This window comes from Gasterosteus aculeatus, chromosome 3 (genome assembly GCF_964276395.1).
Source record: "Gasterosteus aculeatus chromosome 3, fGasAcu3.hap1.1, whole genome shotgun sequence".
NCBI lineage: Eukaryota > Metazoa > Chordata > Actinopteri > Perciformes > Gasterosteidae > Gasterosteus > Gasterosteus aculeatus.
The window spans coordinates 9,380,909-9,404,174 of NC_135690.1; the positions used below are offsets into that span (position 1 = coordinate 9,380,909).

At 44.9% G+C, this 23,266-nt stretch overlaps 3 protein-coding genes and 1 long non-coding RNA gene across 13 annotated transcripts in view; 1 reads left to right on the forward strand and 3 right to left on the reverse strand.

Moving 5' to 3' along the window:
- pde4ca (phosphodiesterase 4C, cAMP-specific a) overlaps positions 1-7,713 on the reverse strand; it is a 38,183-nt gene extending 30,470 nt beyond the window's left edge. For 2 of the 9 annotated variants that reach the window (XM_078099052.1, XM_078099049.1), the window contains exons 1-2: positions 7,562-7,713; positions 6,318-6,505 (exon numbers count right to left, since the gene is read on the reverse strand). In XM_078099052.1, coding sequence (XP_077955178.1) covers positions 6,318-6,505; positions 7,562-7,603 — 230 coding nt within the window. In that variant the 5' untranslated portion in view covers positions 7,604-7,713. Of the gene's footprint in view, positions 1-3,267; positions 3,891-6,299; positions 6,553-7,561 lie in introns of those variants that run through there. The other 7 variants (XM_078099051.1, XM_040171091.2, XM_078099053.1 and 4 more) reach the window with 5 other exon arrangements.
- Positions 784-2,368, forward strand: LOC120815961 (uncharacterized). Its single transcript, XR_013467108.1, has 3 exons — positions 784-916; positions 1,669-1,734; positions 1,866-2,368. It is a non-coding gene; the product is annotated as an uncharacterized LOC120815961 (long non-coding RNA).
- A 748-nt stretch (positions 7,714-8,461) lies between the features above and the next one.
- Positions 8,462-15,638, reverse strand: ifi30a (IFI30 lysosomal thiol reductase a). Its single transcript, XM_040172009.2, has 8 exons — positions 15,341-15,638; positions 14,570-14,922; positions 13,807-13,998; positions 13,430-13,504; positions 9,714-9,800; positions 9,419-9,571; positions 8,856-8,924; positions 8,462-8,709 (listed from the first exon to the last, which is right to left on the reverse strand). The coding sequence occupies exons 2-8, from the start codon at positions 14,702-14,704 to the stop codon at positions 8,641-8,643; spliced, it is 780 nt and encodes a 259-aa protein (XP_040027943.1). The 5' UTR covers positions 14,705-14,922; positions 15,341-15,638; the 3' UTR covers positions 8,462-8,640.
- Positions 15,639-16,549: 911 nt separating this feature from the next.
- pik3r2 (phosphoinositide-3-kinase, regulatory subunit 2 (beta)) overlaps positions 16,550-23,266 on the reverse strand; it is a 29,844-nt gene continuing 23,127 nt past the window's right edge. For both annotated transcript variants that reach the window (XM_040170865.2, XM_040170866.2), the window contains exon 16: positions 16,550-22,993. In XM_040170865.2, the coding sequence (XP_040026799.1) occupies positions 22,786-22,993 (208 nt within the window). In that variant the 3' untranslated portion in view covers positions 16,550-22,785. The remainder of the gene's footprint in view (positions 22,994-23,266) is intronic.

The following is a 23,266-nucleotide window of genomic DNA, read 5'->3' on the forward strand; positions in this document are numbered from 1 at the left end:
GAGAGAGAGGGAGGGAGAGAGAGAGAGAGAGAGAGAGAGAGAGAGAGAGAGGGAGGGAGAGAGAGAGAGAGGGGTTGTGAAGGGGAGGGATCCTGTGTGGTTGAGAGACAGTCAGAGCGAGAGCAAAGAGGGAATGAATGTCGTTCCATGAGAAAGTGGACCGGTATGAATAGTTCTGAGGTCGGAGTTGAAAGATTACAGGTGAGGTTAAAGAAAAAGAAAAAAAAAAGGTTTAGTATTAAAAAACAAGTTTATTTTCAATGAGAGTGGATGCGGTTTCTCTTTTTGTGTAACCGGCCGGCCTCCACGCCGGCAGCAACAACAGTGCTATGGTCAATCAATACTTCAATATCGTGCGTGTGATTCAGTTTGCCTTGTTTAATATTGAGTTCTCCTCTGCTGCTGCCACATAATCCATCTGATTGGCACAATGTCCCCTTTACTGGTAAACGTACTTCATTCCTCATCATGTGAGGGAGGAAGAAGACGTGCTTTTAGGGCCTCGTCTTGCATGTGTTTTATGTACAGAGAGACGTGGATATCTGAAGTATTTGGATCTTTTTAAAGCTGTAAAGCATTTTCTGTAAAAAATTAATTCATTTTTTTACCATGCAAAGTTTGCACCTTTTCTACACAATTTTCCACCCAGCATCATAAGAGAAAATGCTGCAAACATTGTTGAAATACTGATGCATCAGGATATTTTTCAACCTTGTGAAATATTAGCGTCCGTGCCCACTTACACACCAGGCAAAGAAGAAAATCTCCCCCCTCCTCCACAGAAACAGAAGCATTTCCCTCTGATGCTTCATGCCCACATTTAACAACAGAGCAGCCTCTAGTGGAAAAGAGCAGGAAAACACCACCCACCGACACCAGAACGAGGAGCGGGTGGATGAGGGAGGCCTCATCTGAGGTAAGCTGCCCTAAAATGTACGGAATTCATTTATAACATTTATACGAATGATATTGTAATTTCAGTCTCATAATGACATAAAATACTTCATAATTTTTAGGAAATACCTTGACAAACGATCTTGTGATTACGGGATCCGGATTTATGAGATTCTGATCTCATTATTGTTACAAAACGTATTGTTTTAAATTAATAGTTTTGTTCTTTCCCGACCGGAAGACAACAAGCTGCGACCTGATCCTGATCCTCCAAGTCCGACATTGGTTTCTACATTCCTTCTTTTGCCACACCGTTGTGCCGCTCATGCGCTGGCGTGAAAGACGCTGAGCGAGGTGCAGGCCGGTTGTCTTCAACAAAGGGAAAGCAGCAGCGCGGCTCGGTCACTCGTGTCTCCCTCTGAACGCAGGGCGAGCAGCGGCCACGCGTTGCTCTTTGAATAAACCAAAGCAGATTGTCCTTGCAAATATTTGTGCCAATGGACAAATGGTTGAGTGCTTAAACAATTTGGTCTCACTCAAGATCTCACTCAATACTGACATTATAGATATGTACCGTGTATCGGATACAACATTTGATAGTCTAATAAGATAAACATTTAAGATAAGTAATGCCTTTTCCTATTCTGCTACTGTCAATCATGATGGTCTCTAGCAAACAAGAGCCTTAAACCCATTGAGTCACTTCATAAACACACAGTATCATCAATGTCATATACTTCTTGTTGTACATTTTTCATCTGTATTTGTATTCAGGTGTCCACTAAATGCATTAAATCCCTCCAACTGCAATGGAAAAAGAGGCTTAGTCATCTTAAGACAGTAAGTGAAAAGAAATATGTTCTATATTTGAGCTGCATGTGACATTCATTTTCCGCTGGACCCCTAGTTTGTTTAATTTCTCCTCCTTGCCAGCCCTCCTGCCATAACTCTTCTGCATCCATTTATTCCAGCAGTGACATTGTGGGACACGCTGCACCCCCTCCGGAGCTGTACAACATAAAAGCTCAGACACGTCGAATGTCCGCAAGCACTGAGCCTTGCAATCCCCTCCACGGTACCCTCGGCCTTCAATGTTTACATTTTGAACAGACACACTCACATTACTGAAACTGTTTCTGAGAGTTACAGTAAACTCTGGAAAAGTAATGTGTGTGTAAATCTCTAATTCGAGACCATCAAACGTGAAAAAGGGAAAGTGGACCCTTCTGTCTACATGTTTCTGAAGGTGAATTAGAATTTTTGTGGATGTTCTTGGAATGTTTAATGTGCGTTTGTTGCCATTATTGATTGTTACGTGCCTACATGTGACCATGTATGAATTCACGAGAAGAGACGGAAGAGACATATGCATAAAAAACGGTTTTACGATAATACACAATGTTGCACAGCTGGCACTAAGTGTGATATATATTTAACTCACCCACGAGGAAATACATCGTGCCCTTGAAACATCAAACAAACACTCGCCTCATATTAATCTACTCAGTCAAGCCCTGTGTGTTCTTTCTCTCTAAGGTCAAGTATGGTTTAATTGATCATTCGAATTTTCCTTTCAAATTGTTATCCAGGTAAATGTTTAATTTGCATTCCGACCAAGGGCCAAACATGACCCAACAATGTCTCAGAAATCTAAAACTAGAGCAGAGCTGTACTCTTTACCATCAACAGCTACGGCCAACACGGCAGATCTCAATTGAAGTCCAGATTAATGTTTTAGCCGAGCAGGAAATATCCCGTTACAAGCTGCAGGACAATTGAGCTGCCTTGTAAAAGCTGCTGTCTCTGACGGAAGCTCTGGGAAAACTCATTCACCTGTAGGAAATGAAGCACTAAAACGGAGCTTCTAAAATCCAACTCTTTCCGCTGACCTTTGCTTGTCAACTAAATCCACTAAGGGGGCGGGGGGGGGGGGGGGGGGGGGGACCTTGGGAATGGGATTTGCAGCCACAAATAAACCAAGCATACAGAGCAAAGTATCAACAGTGACTTCGGCCACCTCATCAGGACTGATCACAGAGAACGAAACAGCAACGTTACAAATACACACGTTTTGATAATTGCATCTTGTAGTCAGGATCCATTTGAGGACAGAAGTTTAGGGGGAACCGTTTGGTGGCGTGAAGCTGAGTGGAGTAACCCTCAGCCATGTGACTAGAACCGTCTCTGACGTCTGCAACAAGATCGCCAGGGAACATTAACCAGACGTTATTGGAAAGCAACGCTGAACCAAAATAGAAAGAAACGTTGTTTTAAAAATATTTGTTTATGACGCTTCGGGTCACAGCGTAAAAGAACAAGTCTACCAACATGTCGTCATATTGCCATCTGGGCCTCAAAGGTCAGGGACTCTACCTGGGCGTGTGGGCCAGAGTGAAGCGGCGCCTCTGGAGGTTGATGCTGCGGTTCATCAGCAGCTTCCTGAACAGCAGCGGGGAGTTTCGAGGAGACCCGCGCGGAGAGTCTTTGGGTGAGATTTTTGGCGACCCTCCCGGGGAGCCCCCCTTGGACCTGGGCAGGAGCTGAATAATAGGCAGCCTGGTCCCCCTTCGCTCCCGAGGCTTCTCCTCAGCTTCCGCCTGCTCCTCGTCGGAGCTATCGTGGCGTCGCTCGCTCATGGCGACCAGAGGACGGTCGGCGGCCCTCGCTCGCTTCTGTCTTCGATGACTTTGGTCCAAGGAGGAGTCTACGATATCCTTCTTTCTGCTTTCTCAAATAAACCTTCAAACTGGACTTTTTCGCTGCATGGCATTTGTAAGGGTTCCGCCTGCCGGGCGACACTCCACGAACCTCTGTCAAAACGCTCAAGAATGCTCCTTTCAAAATCCCAAAAGTTCAAAAGGTCAACACAACAATCGCTCCATCAGGCTTTTAATCTTTATTTAAAACCTTTAAGCCCCTTTCCTTGTCTTTTCCAAGGGACCACGCTGACTGCGGCGCCGGACAATAAACTCAAACATTAGAGTTGATGTTCTCTCCCCGCGGCTCTCTCCCAGCTTTATTTACATTAGCGCTAGGCCCTCCCTCCCTCCGACTAAATATGGACTCCTGATTTACAGGGAGGAGAAGCAAGACAGATCACCGCCGCCTGCTCCTCGCTCCCCCCTACCGACTCTCAGCCTCCCCCTCTTCCCTCACTGCTAATCTTACAGAGAGAAATGTTCATCAACTTCAAACTGTGCTCCATAATTACTTCCTCCGGTGTATAAACATTTAGCCCGAGGCTTCAGCCCGCCTTTCCCTCCAAACGGACTTTGCACACTTCTCCTTCGGCTCCCGCTATTAGCTGGGAAGTGGCGTCGGTCCTCAGAGGGAGCCTCCTCTCCTCCCTCATGCTGCGAGCGCACCAGGAAGAGTCACATGAAGGGCCTCTGACTATCAAAAGCGGAGGTAGATAAAAGAAATGGAGGGCTTGGGTGTTGTCACGATGGCGCTCTCTATCTGTTACCAGAGGCAACATCATCACACACACACACACACACACTCTCTGCTCTCTGCACTCAGTCTCTTTGTTTATCGCTGCAGAGTGAGGAAAGGTCCTCCAGCGATTCAGGGCGCAGCTGAACACCGGTGGGGAGAAACTGAAAGAAACTCGGGTGCTGGAACATCTGACACACGGCTGACCAACAGCTGGTGGGGAAAGCAGGGGAGGAAGATTCTTTGCTTGAAGGCTTTGTGGGCGCACACCCATCGCTACTGTAACGTGTGCATTATGGAGCAGCAGGACTGTACTGAGGAAAGCCCAGCAGGTGTAAACTTATCATTATTTTCTGGTGAAATTAGTTTTTTTTTTCACCCAACACCATGGAGGTGAATTCTGGCCCGTCCTTCCCAATAATTTCATTATTTATTTAATATTATTTAATAATAATATATTATATTTCCCTCTGCAGACACCAGGTTCAGTACCTGAGAATGACCATTATTTCACTGCATTTTGTCCCGTATGACACAGATTTTAGGATAATCCTAAAAAACGGATCCTGGAGTCATAATGTTCTAATATGCTCCACGTTGCACTACACACGAGTCACATTGCATTTCTATTGACACGCCTATATGAGACATATTCTGTGACTGACCACGAATTACAGCCCTTCATGCTATAACTCACAATTGGGAAAACTCTGTCCATCGTAAACAGAGTCCAAAATCCAAAGTTTCTCTTGGCATTTTAAAATAACCGAACAGGGAAACAAAACTCAAATGAGTGGTTTCATATTATCAGGCAGTGTCCAAGCCCCAGGTAATGTCATCTATGATACGAGTATGACTAACATCATAATATATATATTATAGTTCATCATTTACTGGATTTCACCAACATGTGTGGCATTGTCATTGTTTGAACAACCTGCGGCTTGAATTGCTGCTCCATAAACAATTCATCTGGCGCTGCATCAAAATTGCACTTGTGACTTGTAAACACGGCCCCTTCACGGAGAAGGAACACAATAAAAAGGTTTTTAGTTTATCAACATTGACAACTCGTGTTATTGTTTAATACCTGCTGATTCATAAACACGAGTAGAGTTTTAACCGTAGCACATTAAACGTGAGGAATCGACATGCCAGCTTTTACTCACCGAATGAGCTTCAATTAAAAGCTGCAAAGGGAAAATCATAGCATTGTGTCCTCTAATTTATTTTTAAAGTAATAGTAGTAATCTGTGATGCAATGTTAGTTAGTTAGTAATACACAATTTCATTTGATTATTCCCAATAATTTAATTGATTTAAATATATAATACAATCAAATAAAAGGATTGTATCTTAAAATTCAGAATTTTGTGGGTAATCATCCAAGTCATGTATTATATTTTCAGACGACTTCAGAGAATTTATCTTTCCAAATATTTAAAGTTCCCTGCTGTGACAAATTTGAGACAAATTTAACCCACTATGCACGTGCTGCGTCTATTCCAAATATCACAATGATGAAAGTTTCTTAACTAGAAGAGAGAATAGTCGCCAACACAACAGGGTCTTGATGCAAAGTAAAGTCAAATCTGATGATCATCTCTGACCTACGTAACAAAAACAGGTCTGTCTGTCTGCGTTCCTCAGGCATGTGGAAAACAAAGGCACACACACACAGTACAAACACACCGTGTGGACAGGCAAATTGCGACAGATGTTTTTGCAGCGACGGCTTGAATGTTTTGGTTGAAACAAGTAGTTAAGCTGGAAAATGGTTTGGTTTCATGCAGGAATTCTGTGAGCTCCTCACATCAAGCTCACAGATTGTAATAAAGAAGTTTCCGATACCACCACGGATTCAAAGTGGGAACCGATCGCGGGCCGGTTAAATGATCTAGCTGACTCCAAAGTGTCCATGACAGTGTTGAAAAGGCTCTTAACCGAGAAGGAGAAGAAGAGCGACTCACTAGTCATCGGAGATGTACCTGGGCAGAGTTCCCAGGCTCCTGCAGGGCCTGATTCTACGAGTCTGGGGGCCGTCCTGAGGTGAGGGTCTGCAGCAGAGCCGGGGCAGCTGCAGCGTGCCGGAGAACAGCCTGTTCACGGCACCTCTGCTGCCGGGGTCGTGGGGAGGCTCGGTGCCCGAGGCCTGGTCCGACGAGTCCCACTCTCTCTGGACGGCGGACATTTAGTTACGTTATCATATCGGATGAGCAGCAGCTGTGATGGCATGTAAGATTTGTCCACAGTTAGTCTGCAGGCCACTACCTTTATTTACTACTGTTGAACCTCCATTACGTTCATTTCATTTTGTGCTGATGAGCACATCTGAACTAACTGGAAGAGCTATCAGGGTGTGTTTGGCACTGGAAGGAGAACATTAATAAATCAAATGTACAGAAGATGTGAAGCTTGCCCTTAGTTTAACCTCTCGGGGAGACAAAAAAAATAAAAGATTTACTGACACCTGAAGGTAGACAAGGACAGGGGCTGTTTTTGTGCCGCCGCCGAAGATGTAACGAGCTACGTAGAAACCCAGTCGGGGCCGTTATTTTTGGAGTGACTATCTGATTTCAGGTCCCGGGACCCTCACGCTATCACCATGGTAACAAGTGACAGTTCCTCACAGTGAGATAGTGTTTGAGATTCAGCTCTCGGGGCATCTCTCCTTTAGCGTCAGCGCTGAGAGGAAGCGGATAGGAGAGCTATTTCTTGCTGCACCCTGTGACCTTATCTCTTCGTTTCCTCGGGAGTTCCACTTTTCCATAAACCATTTTCCACACACTCTCAGTCTTAGAGAGCAGAGAGCATATAGAGCAGTGTTCATTTTATGCAAACTTAACTTGTGACACAAAAAATTGACTTTAACTTTCCGTTAAAATGATTACTTCACAAGAAAACTGGTCATACTGGTAAATTATGGCTAACGGCCTGAACTTTAAAAGAATAAGAAGGCTTTTTCTGACGTACAAGGCTCCATTTATCTTTTCCACATCTGTGTAGCAACAGTAAGACACGTTAGCGTTCTTACATAATCCAAATGAACCAAAGATCAACGCGAATAACCTGCCGTCTTGTTTTTGGCATCACGGTTTTACACGAAAACGGTCGATAATGTTTCAATTTCCAAAAAGACAATTATGGTTTCTATAGGCAACAGAGTGAATTGGACACTATAATTCACCATGTTTATTTCACTACTTATGGAAGGTTAATGAATTACCCTTACCTCGGTGAAGTTGAAAAATTTGGATGAGTTATTTCTCCTCATACTTTCAGCAACTGCAACGTGGGAGCGAGACAACAGGGAAGGACATACCAAGGAGGAGGATACAGATAGCCCAGTTGAGATCAGATATGAAGTGGTGTTGGCACCAGCAGCCCTTATGCTGGCAGTGAAGAACTACTGCCACGCCTCTTCATCGGCACTCATTTGTCATTAGACCATTAAGAATCATTAGGAGTAAAAAAGAGCTTGCAATAACCTTCCATTGCGGCCTTTTTTAGACTGACTTAATTACACCCAGAAGACGTGAATGCTTTAGCTGGCAGCTGGGTCGAGACGGTCGAGGCGGTGTAGCTGCCTGCATGACGGGTCATTCGTCACGTCTTTATCTGAATGTACAATCAGCGCAACATGTGCCTCCAGACCTTCTGGTTTGGCAAGACTCTGATCAAGATGCCGCATCTTGTAACTTCTATACAACACGAGCTCAACTTTGGGTTGATTTGTCTTCTCTAAAATTGCCTTTTAGTCCAAGTTTAACTTTCAGTGTGATTCTCAGGGGATGTTGTGACACGACCCCCGTTTATATGAACGCAGCTTCAAAAATAAAACACAACACAGAGTAAAACAGTGACACGATTCATGAAAACCCCTCATTTGTGTTTGTTGGCTTGCTTTATGATCTGTGGTTTGCTTATATACGGCTACTTTGCATGGAAGCTTTAGTTTGGCATCGGTAACAGGAAACTGCAGATGGGGTTATGATATATGGCGCCATCTAACGGGCAGGCGGAGCAGTTTCTTTGAGCAAACCTGGCGATGAAAACAAATATTTGACTGTCAAACGGCACAAATACGCGTTTATGTTCTTTTTATAGTCGATAACAGTTCAAAGACGACACGTTTTTGTTTTTTTAGAAAGTAAATTGAATTTTTATTTATTGAATTGTTAAATGAGCAGAATAGTTTTCCCTTTAAAAGACACAGCAGTAAAATCCGAGATACAAAAATATCTGATGGCACTCATCAGGGTCCCTTATTTAGTGACCTGGAAAGAAGCAAACATGTGCCGTGCTCCTCCTTCACTCAATGTGGGAGTAGCTTCTGTAGTGTTTTCCTCCTCCTCCTCCACACGCTGGAATCTTGGGGCCCTGAAATTATTTTTTAAATAAAAGGACTGTTACACGTGACCTGCATGTGCTGTTATAGCGCAAAGTAAACTTATAATAAAACGGTCATAACTAAAGTCACGACTCAAGTCAATGAATGATTCAGGCTTTGTTGACATTAACTGTACCTTGTACATGCTGCAGACCAGAGTGAAGAGAGAGTTTAAGGCCTTGTCCTGCAGTTCTTCTGTGTGCTCCTGCAAATAAAGTAGCATGTTAAATAAAGTAGCATCCAGGCAAAAACTGGAAGTACACTGTTGGCTTTCTAAACAGCAGAGCTACACAAGCAGCATACGTTTTAATAAGTCAGTCCTTGAGTCCAAATGGAAGTTTGTGCTAGATGCAATAAAATTTGCTACACTCGTCACTTATATCACGTTCCATCAGGATCCAATCATTTAATCCTTGAATCCAAGGGGAGATTTTTTTTTAGGGGGGGCGGGGGGGGGTGACAATGTAAGGTCACCCGTTTACAAGGAAAGAGTCATTGGTGGGGGCAGAATGTGGGTATTGCAGAAAAAAAGGCTTCAATACAAGTCAAGATGGAAAGGAGAAAGTTCCCTTGGAAAGTCAGAAGCGATGTGACCTATTCATGTCTAAAGCCTCTACATAGTTTCTAGATCTCTATAGTCTGTTTTTTCCCCCCACGGAATGCCACGGAAGCTTCCTGCCACTTGTACTGGAGCCGTACCCCATTTATGGTCACCCAGGGAACGTATTGGTGAGGAGGCTGCAGAGCTTTGGTCTTCAAGGCGTTCTGATGCATCAGCTGGTTTCCCACGTCCCCTTTCACACAGCTTGTGACGCTGTCCCAGCTCAGGTCGGGGCTGTAGAGTTGTGCGCACTGCAAACACCAGTGGAGAGAAATAAAGATATCATTTGCAGCCTCAAAATAATAAATATTATGTTGGCAGTGGAGGGAAACAAACAGACACCAGCCCAAACACTGATGAGATGCACACAGACACACAAACACACTTGCTTACACTCTGTGCTGCCTTGATAACGTCAGAGGAGGATTCCATGCAGTAGATAATGTGCTTAGCAGCGTCTGTCATGTTCAATAGACAAGTCTGAGAGGAAAGAGGCAATCTGTTAATCATTGGGACACTACTACAAGACAATAGTGACTCCATTTAATCCATCCATCCATCCATCCATCTTCAACCGCTTATCCGGGGTCGGGTCGCGGGGGCAACAGCTCCAGCAGGGGACCCCAAACTTCCCTTTCCCGGGCCACATCTACCAGCTCTGACTGGGGGATCCCAAGGCGTTCCCAGGCCAGTGCAGAGATATAATCTCTCCACCTAGTCCTGGGTCTTCCCCGGGGCCTCTTCCCAGCTGGCCGTGCCTGAAACACCTCCCTAGGGAGGCGCCCAGGGGGCATCCTCACCAGATGCCCAAACCACCTCAACTGGCTCCTTTCGACGCAAAGGAGCAGCGGCTCTACTCCGAGCTCCTCGCGAATGGCTGAGCTTCTCACCCTATCCCTAAGGGAGACGCCAGCCACTCTCCTGAGGAAACCCATTTCGGCCGCTTGTACCCGTGACCTAGTTCTTTCGGTCATGACCCATCCTTCATGACCATAGGTGAGGGTAGGAACGAAGATTGACCGGTAGATCGAGAGCTTTGCCTTCCGGCTCAGCTCTCTTTTCGTCACAACGGTGCGGTAAAGCGAGTGCAATACCGCCCCCGCTGCTCCGATTCTCCGGCCAAACTCACACTCCATCTTCCCCTCACTCGTGAACAAGACCCCAAGGTACTTGAACTCCTTCACTTGGGGTAAGGACACATTCCCTACCTGGAGTAGGCAATCCATCGGTTTCCTGCTGAGAACCATGGCCTCAGATTTAGAGGTGCTAATCCTCATCCCGACCGCTTCACACTCGACTGCGAAACGCTCCAGTGAGAGTTGGAGGTCACAGACGGAAGATGCCATCAGGACCACATCATCTGCAAAAAGCAGCGATGAGATCCGCAGCCCCCCGAACTGTAGACCCTCCTCCCCCCGACTACGCCTCGATATCCTGTCCATGAAGACCACAAACAAGATTGGTGACAAGGCGCAGCCCTGGCGAAGGCCAACCCCAACCGGAAACGCCTTCGACTTACTGCCGAGCACCCGAACACAGCTCTCGCTTTGGGCGTACAAGGATTGGATGGCCCCAAGCAAGGACCCCCTCACCCCGTACTCCCGCAGCACCTCCCACAGTATCTCTCGGGGGACCCGGTCATACGCCTTCTCCAAGTCCACAAAACACATGTAGACTGGTTGAGCATACTCCCAAGCCCCCTCTATGATCCTGGAAAGAGTGAAGAGCTGGTCCGTTGTTCCACGACCAGGACGAAAACCGCATTGTTCCTCTTCAATCCTTGGTTCGACTATCGGCCGAACCCTCCTTTCCAGCACCTTAGAGTAGACTTTACCCGGGAGGCTGAGTAGTGTGATACCCCTGTAATTGGCACACACTCTCTGGTCCCCCTTTTTAAAGAGGGGTACCACCACCCCGATCTGCCACTCTTTTGGCACTGTCCCAGACTTCCACGCAATGTTGAAGAGGCGTGTCATCCAAGACAACCCCCCAACACCCATTGCCTTTAGCATCTCTGGACGGATCTCATCAATCCCCGGGGCTTTGCCACTGCGGAGTTGTTTGACTACCTCAGTGACTTCCACCAGGCTAATTGACGATGATCCCTCCTCCGCCTCCAGCTCCGCCTCCACCACAGAGGGCGTAGTAGTTGGATTCAGGAGTTCCTCAAAGTGTTCCTTCCACCGCCCGATAACCTCCTCAGTCGCGGTCAACAGGGTGCCATCCTTACTGTACACAGCTTGGATGGTTCCCCGTTTCCCCCTCCTGAGGTGCCGGATGGTCTTCCAAAAACACTTTGGTGCCGACCGAAAGTCCTTCTCCATAGTTACCCCGAACTCCTCCCATACTCGCTGCTTTGCCTCCATCACGGCAGAGGCTGCTGCCCTTCGAGCCTGTCGGTACACTGCAACTGCCTCTGGAGTCCCACCGGATATCATAACCCGGAAGGCCTCCTTCTTCAGTCGGACGGCTTCCCTGACCACCGGTGTCCACCACGGAGTTCGAGGGTTACCGCCCCTTGATGCACCTAAGATCTTGAGGCCACAACTCACCGCCGCGGCTTCAGCAATGGAGGTTTTGAACATAGACCACTCTGGTTCAATGTCCCCTACCTCCACAGGAATGTGGGAGAAGCTCCGCCGGAGGTGTGAGTTGAAAATCTTTTGGACCGGGGCCTCCTCCAGACGTTCCCAGTTCACCCTCACTACACGCTTGGGTTTACCGGGTCTGTCCCGAGTCTTCCCCCATCCTCTGACCCAGCTCACAACCAGATGGTGATCAGTTGACAGCTCTGCCCCTCTCTTTACCCGAGTGTCCAGAACATGCGGCCTCAGATCAGACGATACGATTACAAAATCGATCATTGATCTTTGGCCTAGGGTGCTCTGGTACCACGTACACTTATGACCATCCTTATGTTCGAACATGGTGTTTGTTATGGACAATCCGTGGCTAGCACAGAAGTCCAGTAACAAACACCCGCTCGGGTTCAGATCAGGGAGGCCATTCCTCCCAATCACGCCTCTCCAGTTATCTCCATCGTCGCCCACGTGCGCATTGAAGTCTCCCAGTAGGACTATGGAGTCCCCTACAGGAGCCCCATGCAGGACTCCATTCAGGGTCTCCAAAAAGGCCGAATACTCTGAGCTGCTGTTTGGTGCATATGCACAGACAACAGTCAGAGTTTTCCCCCCCACCACCCGAAGGCGTAGGGAGGCGACCCTTTTGTCCACTGGGGTAAACTCCAATGTAGCAGCACTCAGCCGGGGACTTATGAGTATCCCCACACCCGCCTGGCGCCTCACACCATGGGCCACTCCGGAGTAGAATAGAGTCCACCCCCTATCCAGGAGTTTGGTTCCAGAGCCGAGGCTGTGCGTAGAGGTAAGCCCCACCAGATCCAACTGATAACGCTCCACCTCCCGCACAAGCTCCGGCTCCTTCCCCCCCAGAGAGGTTACGTTCCACGTCCCCAGAGCCAGCATCTGCCGCCCAGGTCTGTTCCGTCTAGACCCCCCACTGTCACTGCCACCCTTGTAGCAGCGCACCCGACCCCATCGGTTTCCCCCACAGGTGGTGAGCCCATGGGGAGTAGAGTGTTGGGCTGCCGCGTCACTCCTTCGGGCTGTGCCCGGCCGGGCTCCGCGGTAAACCCGGCCACCAGACGCTCGCTGTCGGGCCCTCCATCTGGGCCTGGCTCCAAATGGGGGCCCCGGGCTTCCTCCGGGCCGGGTAACTCCTTCCCTCTTCCGTTTTTTCATGGGGATCTTGAACCATTCTTAGTCTGGCCCCTCGCCTGAGACCACTTTGCCAAGGGTAACCCTACCAGGAGCACAAGGCTCCCGACAACACAGCCCTCAGGTTCATAGGGACACACAAACCTCTCCACCACGATAAGGTGACGGTTCCCAGAGAGGATGCTTAGAACAAAGCAATTAAAGCATTTAGACGGAACATTTATTCAGGCAATTTTAGCACTTTTAGAACATACAGATGTATGAGAATGAATTCTTTGAAGGAGGGGAAGTATTTATGTTATTGCATTATGGCAGATTACATGGTTCTGAATTGTAGTTACAGTATTATTATCATTTAGAACGTAACGTTACCTCAATCATGTTGCCCAGACATTCCGGTTCTCCATGCTGGCACTCAAAATTAAACCTCTGTCCATCAGGTTTCTCCTGGGATGCAATAAAGTCAACAAATTCAGGTAAAAAAGTCAAACAAACAACAAAGATTATGACCAATGTCACAGGACTATTCCTCTCCTGTCATTTAAATTCAAGAGGAAGCCCGTCTTGGATAATGAATCTGATTATCCTGTGACCACATTATATGGTTATTTTACTATACTTCTCTTGCCTTTTTACATTAAAAAAACAATCCCACACATGATTTGAGGAAAGCTCGATTACCCACTCAAAAAGCTTAAAGAGCGACAGTTCTCCCAGTGTGCACCCAAGGTGCTGTATTCACCGCTTACCTGTGCATTGCCGTAGGGAACCAGGGTGAGTGACATGATGTCACTCAGCAGGACCCAGGTGGGATAGAGGGTCTCTGTGAAAGCCATTCTGCAGCCGGGACACAGACTCTCAAAGTAAAGCGCCACCTCCACTTGGTCCGTTTTCTTGTGATGCGATTCGGTGAAGTTGGACTCAAGGCACTGCTTCAGAACCTGCACCAGGGTGTTCAGACCGTTAACTTTTGGTGTGATCACTCTCCAAGTTAGTATTTTTTTCACAATTTTCTCAAAATTTGATTTAGAGTTTGTGGCATGCATGTGTGCATCATGCGCTGGCAGATGAAGACTTCCTCTTTTTTTACTTCCTCAAATGTTCCAAAGCCAACCAAAATAACGTTGCTCATCCCCAACTCGTCCACCCAGTCTGCACACAACATCTTCTAATCAAAGTTCACTGGCTCCCGTCAAATTAAGCTGACGCCAAACAATGACGTTTCATGCACAATCACGCAGGGGGAGGAATGCAAACATTAGTTAACGTAAAGCAAGTCATTATTTATTTCTTCTCACTACTGAAAGTTAACTAGCCGACGTGACGTCAGGGCGAACCGCCGAGTGCGGTTGCTATGGATCCCCGTGATTTCATTTAACCCGTCGTTCGTTCAACTTTAACCCGGAAGTAGCTCATTCTGCGGTTCGGTCAGCGCGTTCGGCGGTGTTGAGAGGCCGACGGTCCTCGGAAAGGTCATTTAAAAGCATCGCACGCATCAGTGATGCGCCTCACCCCGCACTGCACAGCGGAGTCCAGCGACGAGCACCACGTCGACGGAGGATGGGAGCACGGAGAGGAGGCAGCGCAGCCGCCGGACGGGACGTTTGACAACACGGTCAAAACCAGCAGCAGCAAGAGCGTCTTCATCTTCTCCCGGAGCTTTAGTTTGACAGTAGAAAAATGAAACGGTAAAAGGAAAAACGACGGTAGCCTACAGAGAAGCCAACCCCGTACTGTGCAACTTTAAATACTCCCCCTACGCTTCCTTGTGGTGACGTCCGGTTTTCTGATTGGCTGACGACGATGTGACGGAGGCAGCGTCACTTGTTGCCAGAGGAGATTTCTGCAGACGGACCACGCTGTTGCTGGTTTGGGGAAACATAAAACTCATATAAATCAAAGTGTCATGAGATTTGTGAAAGCTAACCTTCACATTCTGAAGAACATTTAGTCAGCAATATAGTTATATGTAATTATACCTATAATAAACTTAATAAAGTATATTCTGCAAATAGACCAGACAAGAGTCTGGTTGAGTTACACCTTTTATAGATTCCTTTATATTACCAATGTTCTGGCAAATAACATTTTTAGGGGATTATTGTGTGACAAACTTTTTTTTTCTTGTTTAGTGGAGTTATATTCTTGGCATGAGTCAAACACATGATCTGACTTATTCTTAGTCTCAGCTCAGTTGTTCAGTCCATAGGTCTTGCTCAAGAGTCACGAGAACACTCTGCACTTAAACCCCACCAACCCTTAAGCATTATGAAAGGTTTTTACCTGGTGACTCGCACATGATCTGTCCTCCAGCTGTCCTCCAGAACAAAGGGTAAGAGACAAATAAGCTGACTGGACAAAGACTCCATGATTCAGTCGGCTTCCTGTCTGCTTTGCTATGTTTTGGCTTGAAGTGTTATATATACAACTAAACGAGGACAGCACTTTGTCTCTATTTCATGCTATCCTTTTGTTTGCTTGTAGGGTCGTCGTGGCGCAGGGGTTAGAGAAGGTGTGCTGGGAAGCACAAGGTTGGTGGTTTGCTTCCAGGCTGCCCCATGTTCCATGTCGAAGTGTCCCTGAGCAAGACACCTAACCCCTAATTGCTCCCCGGGCAAAAAAAAATGTGAAAAAAGCCATGGGTTTAAAGTGTAATGTAAGTCGCTTTGGATAAAAGCGTCTGCTAAATGACATGTAATGTAATATGCCACATTTGCCTACAGTGTGTGAACCCTTTGCTTCGTAATGTATGAGAAACTCAAAAACAATCATTCATCAGTTCCTTCTGGTGGCATCTGACCTTTAAATCCATTTGGTCACCATTGTATTTTAAATACTTCTGAGTTAAGGTGTCCACACTAATGTACTGGCATAGAATAAGTGTTCTATGAATATGTCAATTGTTGTTCTCACAGAATTAAACTAAGGTATATATCGGTTGAGAGTTGTACACCACAGACCTCAGAACAGTGTTCATGGGAACTGCTTTTGAGGGGGAAAGTTCCTTTTAAACTGTTGACATTTAATGTGAGGAACAAAGGGAGTTCTGATTTTTATCAATTGTTAGTGCCGTGCGTAGGTTTCTCATGGTGTTTCTCAGTAGATGTGATTTCCTTGTGTCCTTGAAAATGTTTGGAATGCAGTTCCTTCCTCACAAAACATTTGCAAAGTAAAGAAATAAATTAATTCAAATCGCATGTTGTCTGTCCGTGTTGTTGCCCCGACAACAGTCTTCCACTTCACTGCCTTTACTCGTGCATTGTTGTGTGTTGGGCTTCAAATTTGTATTTATTCTTAGCATGACACAAACCAAATGGAGACCCACTTAAAAATAACTCACTTTATATATTGATTGAAAGTTTTGTAAAATAGATTTGGGTAGCCAAAATAATACATGACATTTTTATATCCAGCATATAATGTATGTGTGTGACGAGCTGATGATTGGCTTAACATCATGAACCAAGGACATTTAAGCAGACAGCAGCCATCTTCATTTTATACGTCTTTTATTGTCTTTTAAATCATTGCATCAGCCTAAGTACCGTACAGATGAAATAGTACCCGTCTGAGGACAAACTCTGAAGCAAGCTGTACACGAGAGAGAAAGAAAGAAATGTCGCATCTAATTAAACGGCAGACCAACGGGAGGGAGGACAACACATGAGAAGTGAAGGAGAAGAACCGTATTTCTGTGCATCAACCGATAGGCTTCTACTGGCTGAAACAACAGTGCTCCCTCTGAGTTCAATTGCACTTTGGTGTAGAGTAGCTTCATCCGACTGCCCCAATTATATGCATTCATTGTTTTTGGGGGAATAAAATGTGTTATTGTTAACTATGCAGTAAGAGCGGTGTATGTGTTGCTGCTGAGGCAGTGATGCATTAGTCAACTTGTTGGGCAACATGGTGGAGCACAGCAGACAAGGCGTGGAGTTGTGATTAGTGTAAAGATGCTGATACGGCTCGTGAATTGTTAGTGATCTTTAATGTCACCCCCCCCAAAAATGAACTACTGTACACCAGTGAAAAGCACTACAACAAAAGGCAACGTTTTAGGTCAAAGTCGAGACTAAGAAAGGGAAGGTTTAAGAAGATTGGATACAGACCGACAAAGAGGAAATGAAAGTGCAGTGTTGTTAATTTCCCAATATTTCAAATGGAAATCCCACAAGATGAAACTAACATGGGGAAAATTTGGTCTAAAATTTCCTTTAATCAGCCATCTTAAATTGGTTTTATAGTGCAAATCAAGAACACAATGCCTCTAGATAGTTATCCCGGAACCTTCCGCTGTGTTTATGTAATAAAACTTTCCTCAAGCATGTTCAACAAGACAGATGAATAAGTCAAATCGAGAGAAAAATGAATCTTGGGCTAATATGTTCATATCGAGGGAGCACTGTTCTCAGGAGATAAAATTGATAAGAAAAAAAAAAGAAAGAACAAACCAAAACAGAAGAAAAGCAAAAAACAGAACAAGCAGTCATAACATTTTCAAGTTTAAAATGACAGAAGAAATAAAGAAATATAAATCAATCTATTACAGTCACTTTGAGGGACAGACAGATTGATTCTCAAACGCATATTTACTATTTGGTTATTTACATATTGTAAACATTTGTATTTTCTTTTTTTCTGTACGGAGGAAAAAAAAAATCAACCTAGCTTATTTATTTTTTATAGGCTCTGTATGGTTATCAATAACAGAAATGAACAAACAAACAAAAACTAACCGACACTGACTTTCATCAGCTTTTTTCAAAAGACAAATAAAAATAAAATAAAAAAAGAACATACTTGGGCACCATAAAAGAACACGCTCTGACCTCCTGTACAAAGGAGGGTAACAAACTATCCATGTAGCTTTTCACTCTGTGTCTCTGACCAAAGGACGGTGTTGTTTGTCACAGCGTCGGCGTCCACGCTGCGCCAGCATCCTACTGGAAGTGTATCTTTTGTGGTGCACTTTTTAAACACTCCATCTATTCACAAAAAAACCAGAAGCTTCCAACTGATCAAACAGATTCTCGTGGTCAAGAAAAAACAAACAAAAACAAACTAATATTTAATAAAATGCAAAGCAGCCAAGACTGCGTTTAACATATAGACTCGGCTCTGTAAATATTAACACATGTACATGCGCTTTCTTCTTCCTCTGAACGCACCTGATAATCATGCTTTATAGATTACATGTATACGGATCGGCCGTGACCACAAAGCGTGTTGCTGATCACGATGAAGCTCACTGCAGCCAATTAGTAAGAACGCTTGCGTTTCAATAACTGCTCGAGCGCAACGCAGCAACTCTCAAGATCACGTTCACATCGAAGCCTCTTTCTGATTTGTTTCAAGCACAGTCCAAATTACATCATCCAAAAATATAGATATCTACGTATATATATATATATATATCAAAATATTTATCCTCTATTGTCTCTCATTCTTCAAACTTTAATCGACACCAAATATGTGTTTCTTTGTAATCAGTGAAAGATGTGCTGTGTTTACAGTGTACCAAAGCCGATGAAAAAATACCTCATTCCCCGAATGATCAGTTGTCATATAGAAAAATGTTTTTTCGAGAAGCTCCGACACAAATCCGTATCTACTAGATGAGCAGGATGAAAGCTTTGAGTTTCAGAATACCGAAAGTGGGCTCGAAGTCTTAACACGAGGTCAGAGCTCATTAAAGCCTTCCTCGCCGCCCTCTGACCCCTCAACAGGTTTCATGGCTACAAAAGCTGCGTTGCTTCCAGCTATTAAACATGTGTGTTATAACGTGGCATTCGCGGCAGATTAAAGTGTTTTACTGCACTGTAAAAAAAATGTAATCTCAACAAGTGATCCGGCTCTACGTTTCGGTTTCCTCCCGAAGCAACAGGATCCGCCGAGCGAATCGCTTCAATGGAAGCAGAACCATCTGGTTCAACGAGTCTTTCAAACAAACCTCTTTTAGGTTTAAACTGCAACCCGCTGGCACAATTTCCCCACAAGTGTTTTTATATATGGTTGTTTTTTTTAAACAAAATGACACAAATGTTTTAATTTACTGCCCACCCAGCAGCGTCATTTCACTTCTATTCAAACTCGACGGCAAAGAGTGTTTTCAGTAACAATGTTTGGGTTACTCTGGATGATACACTGACCTCCCTGTGAACCACTCAAAATATACATGTTGAAATGTTACTGGTAGTAAGTGAAAACACTTTTTTTTTATTTAATCATTTGGGGGAAAATCCCATGTACTCATCTTTTTGCTGTGTGGACACAAATTGCAAAACGAGCCAGCAGCTCTCCTTAAAGTTGGTTTCATAAGTATTAGAGTCGATATAGTCCATGTAGTAAAAGTAACTCCATTACAAAAACAGCAATCAGTCAAAAAGCATCAGAATTATTTGACAGCTGTTGACCGTAAAAACACAGGCATATACTGTACACTGTATGCTCCAATATCATAAAGAAAACTGATATACCGTATGGAAAGACCTTAAAAGTATCAACAAAAAACACTGTAGACAACTGAGCTTCACCACCGTCTGTGGGTTTATGGTTGCTGGGCCGTAGACACACCGCTGAGCGCGAGGGACAAACAAACAGAAAAAGAAAAGAAAAGTGCAGTCACAAAAGTGTTGGTCCAACAAACTGCATATTGGGTGCGTCAGCAGCGGCGGACGACTCAACCGACTGAATATAAAACACTGAGAAACGCTGCATGCATCAACGCGGGAGCTTATCGAGGGAGCTTCAAATAACCGGGCGGGGCCACGGATGCGTACGGTTCACATTTCTATCTTATCGGAGATTTCTCAGAAAGCACATACCAGACAGAATTAAAAAAAAGACAAAAAGAAAGAAAAAAAACACCAAAGCTTTGATGCAGTGAGACGGAGCACAAAGCTCCTTACGGCCCCCGCCGTAGAATATGCAACAACTACATAGAGACAAAGAGGCACACCTCAAATCTTAAACATGCTCCGATTTGTTCCAACACAAGCACTCGCACGGCACCGCCAACCATCCGCCAGTTACCCTCAAAGTCTTTGATAAAATGTCAAAGGTGTGAATCACGGGGCACAGCAGGAGGTGGTGGCGGTGGCGCCCTCATCGACGAGGAGAAGACGAGCTCGTCACAATGACCAAAGGCACTTCTAATCTCCCTCCCTCACACGTCTTCATAGACCTCCAATCAGAAGCACCGCCGTCACCTCCAGTTTCATTCTTGGGAACGTCTGGGGAACTGTGCAAAGAACGGTAACGCTGATTCGTCCTGACCGGAATCAAAATGGCGGCTTGGTTTAAACTTGTTAGGTTTCATTTGAAAGTGTGATTGGTCTGTTTAGAAAATGTAGTTACCTGAAATTTGTAAATTAACGTTTCCAAAACGGAAATGATACGACGCCCAATGGGTTTGTTGGAAGCTTAGGTCTTCTGATGAACGTACGTATTCAACTTTTAGGACCAGAAGAGGAGGTAAAATGTCTCACTACAATTAATATCCCTCTCAAAAAAATAGAAATAAAAAACAAATCCAAAATGTGCAACCTTTAAAACGGTGCACTTTCTTTCCAAAACCTTCTATTGCCAACATTGTTTTCCGCTTTCTACAAAAATACTTTTTTTACTTTTTGGCAATTTGAGGGTACGACACGCAAGACATTTGAGAGCTTACTTAGTCATTCATTCTGATGAAATCAACTGTGTAAATCAAATATAAAAGAGGCATCATGTGACGGCTCTTTTCGTCAACAACACAACAAAGACTCTCTCGAAAACGAACAAACTCTGCTTTGAAAGTGACAAGAGATCGACGGTGGTACAATCTTCACCTCAGCGATGGAAACTGAGATGCGCAGGTGGAGGGAACCGATCTCTGTCATCTGAAACGCATCCTTCCACTCGCGTTGTGCATTAGTACTACCACACATTATACTGTATTTGCACTGCAAAAAAAAGTACAATTACCAACCGCTGGTGCCGAGTGAAGAAAGAAAAAAACAACCGCCAAATGAAGGAGTCCATGCGTGCTGTACGGGATGATCTCGCAGACCACAGAGGCCACGCTGAACGCCGAAAGGACTGCTTCTTCTTTTTTCTTTTTCTTTTTTTCTTGCTACATGAAAATATATCCTTCATTTGGCTCACATTAGCTGGATACTGTGCACCCTAAAACAGAATCTAAGAGCATAGCAATTATTGTGATAAACATACAGAAACACAGCGATGGAGCTGTGGAAAGTCATGCACACTTACCGCATGTGTGTCTAAAATATACTGTACATGAGTTATATTACTGCTTTTTTTTCTCTTTTACACAAATGTTTTACAGCTCTGAGTCAAAATTGTGATGAAATGTACAGTAAAGCGCGAGCTGGAAGGAAGTACCGTGAGTAAAAAAAAAAAAAAAACACATCTTCAACGACGTTGTACCGCTAAAACTAATCTAATCTAGCAAGCGTGAAGGCAAATACAGTACCGAAGATACAAGAATCACACAGACTGATGCTCTACAAGTGTCCTAAGCATATAGAAACAAGACACGTGAGAGGAGCACTAACAGTTAAGCCTTAAGTCAACGGCTACATGTGCTACAGTATCAAAAAGGATGAAAAAAAGGTGTTTGAAACGAAGACGTTTGATGCTCGAGATTTCCATTTAGAAGGAAACCCGAATCATGTGGAACTGCATTTAATAAATGTACCCCCTGCATTTAGTGTATTGTGAGTCTATATTCACAATATACCAAAGATGTACCATGCAATTCTTTCGTCACACAGTGTTTACTGTGTGACGTACCTCGTCAATTACAAACGACGCCCAAAGACGGAGGGAGCAACGAGTCACAGCAGTTGCAAACGAAGGTCATTTCATTAAAAATAGAACCATAAGAGTGGATTTTTCTAAAAAGTTTTTTTTTTTTTTTAAAGCTGTAGCTTTGTCTATGTCGACAACGGTTTATTTCCTCCTTCCACCCCGTCGTGCCCCCTTGTTTCAGTGGCACAGGCCTGGTGTCATTCAAAGCTATTACTATGGCACTTCAGCAAGCTAGAAAATGAATCATCTATCTTTTTAAAACCCATAAAAAAAAAAGAAAGAAAGAAAAGAAATCCACCCCAGCAACTTCCCTCCTCCCCTCCTCACCCCCTTCGGCTCCAGTGACAACACCCGTGATGGTCGGCGAGCGGTGCTCTGAGGGGGAGGACAGATCGGGCCTTTGTCTGTCGACAGTCAGCACGCGGTCGAGGCAAAAACGAATGGAAACAAAACGAAAAGTGCCTCCTGTAAATTCATCCCACGTCAGGGTTTCTCTTCCGTTCTCCACAATCTTGAAAAACATCTGGTGTGCTTATTTTTGACTTCTTTGAACACATTTAGTCTTTTTCTGAATCATAAAACGTATTGTCATGTGAATTTTGGCTAACGCGGCGCTCGAAACGGCGTCAGCCAGGCGAACTGTACAGTGCTTCCATACCGGTGGTCGTGTGCTCATTTGAAAGCCGTGCTGTTAGCAAGGAGTGCTCTTTGCTGGACTGCAGCTGGTGCGGGAAATCGGCTCCAGCCTCGAGCAAAAAACGCATGAATTTTTAATAGTCGGTTGAGTCCATTTCTCTTCGCCAGAAAAAGAAAAAGCTTTGTTGAGAGGATCTTTTTTTTCCCCCCTCGAATGTAATGACTGAAAAGTGTGCTTCCCCTCCCTGGTTGGCGTTCCGACACTGCTGGTGGACGATTCATCTGGGGTGCTGGTTCTGGTTCTGAGAGGGGGCCATGACCGGGTAGGCCAGGTTTACATTCAGGTGGTCGTTGTGTTGGACCAAGGAGACGTTTTTGTAGTGGAGCACCAGGTCTTTGAGGGACGAGTACAGGTTGTAGGGCTCGGCAAATCCATAACCGGTGGCCGTCTTGTAGATGACACAGTGCTTGGCGTCTCCCTCCACACTGGACAGAAGGACAGCGAGCCATTTTAGACCACATTGGCCTCACGTTATTCAATCGTCCATATATATGCAGTGCATTTTGACAGCAGCCATTAGAAGGAGACGCTCAGGTGTAACGGATGGTTTTAAAGAATGATTTAGCAATTTCCTTGTTGGATCGAGCATTATTTTTTCATTGGAAAAGAGTTGGGGTTTTAGGTTAGATCATTAAAAAAATATTTGTTAGTCTTGATGATTTCCCTAATTGTAACCTACACAAGCTGCAAGTGGATAA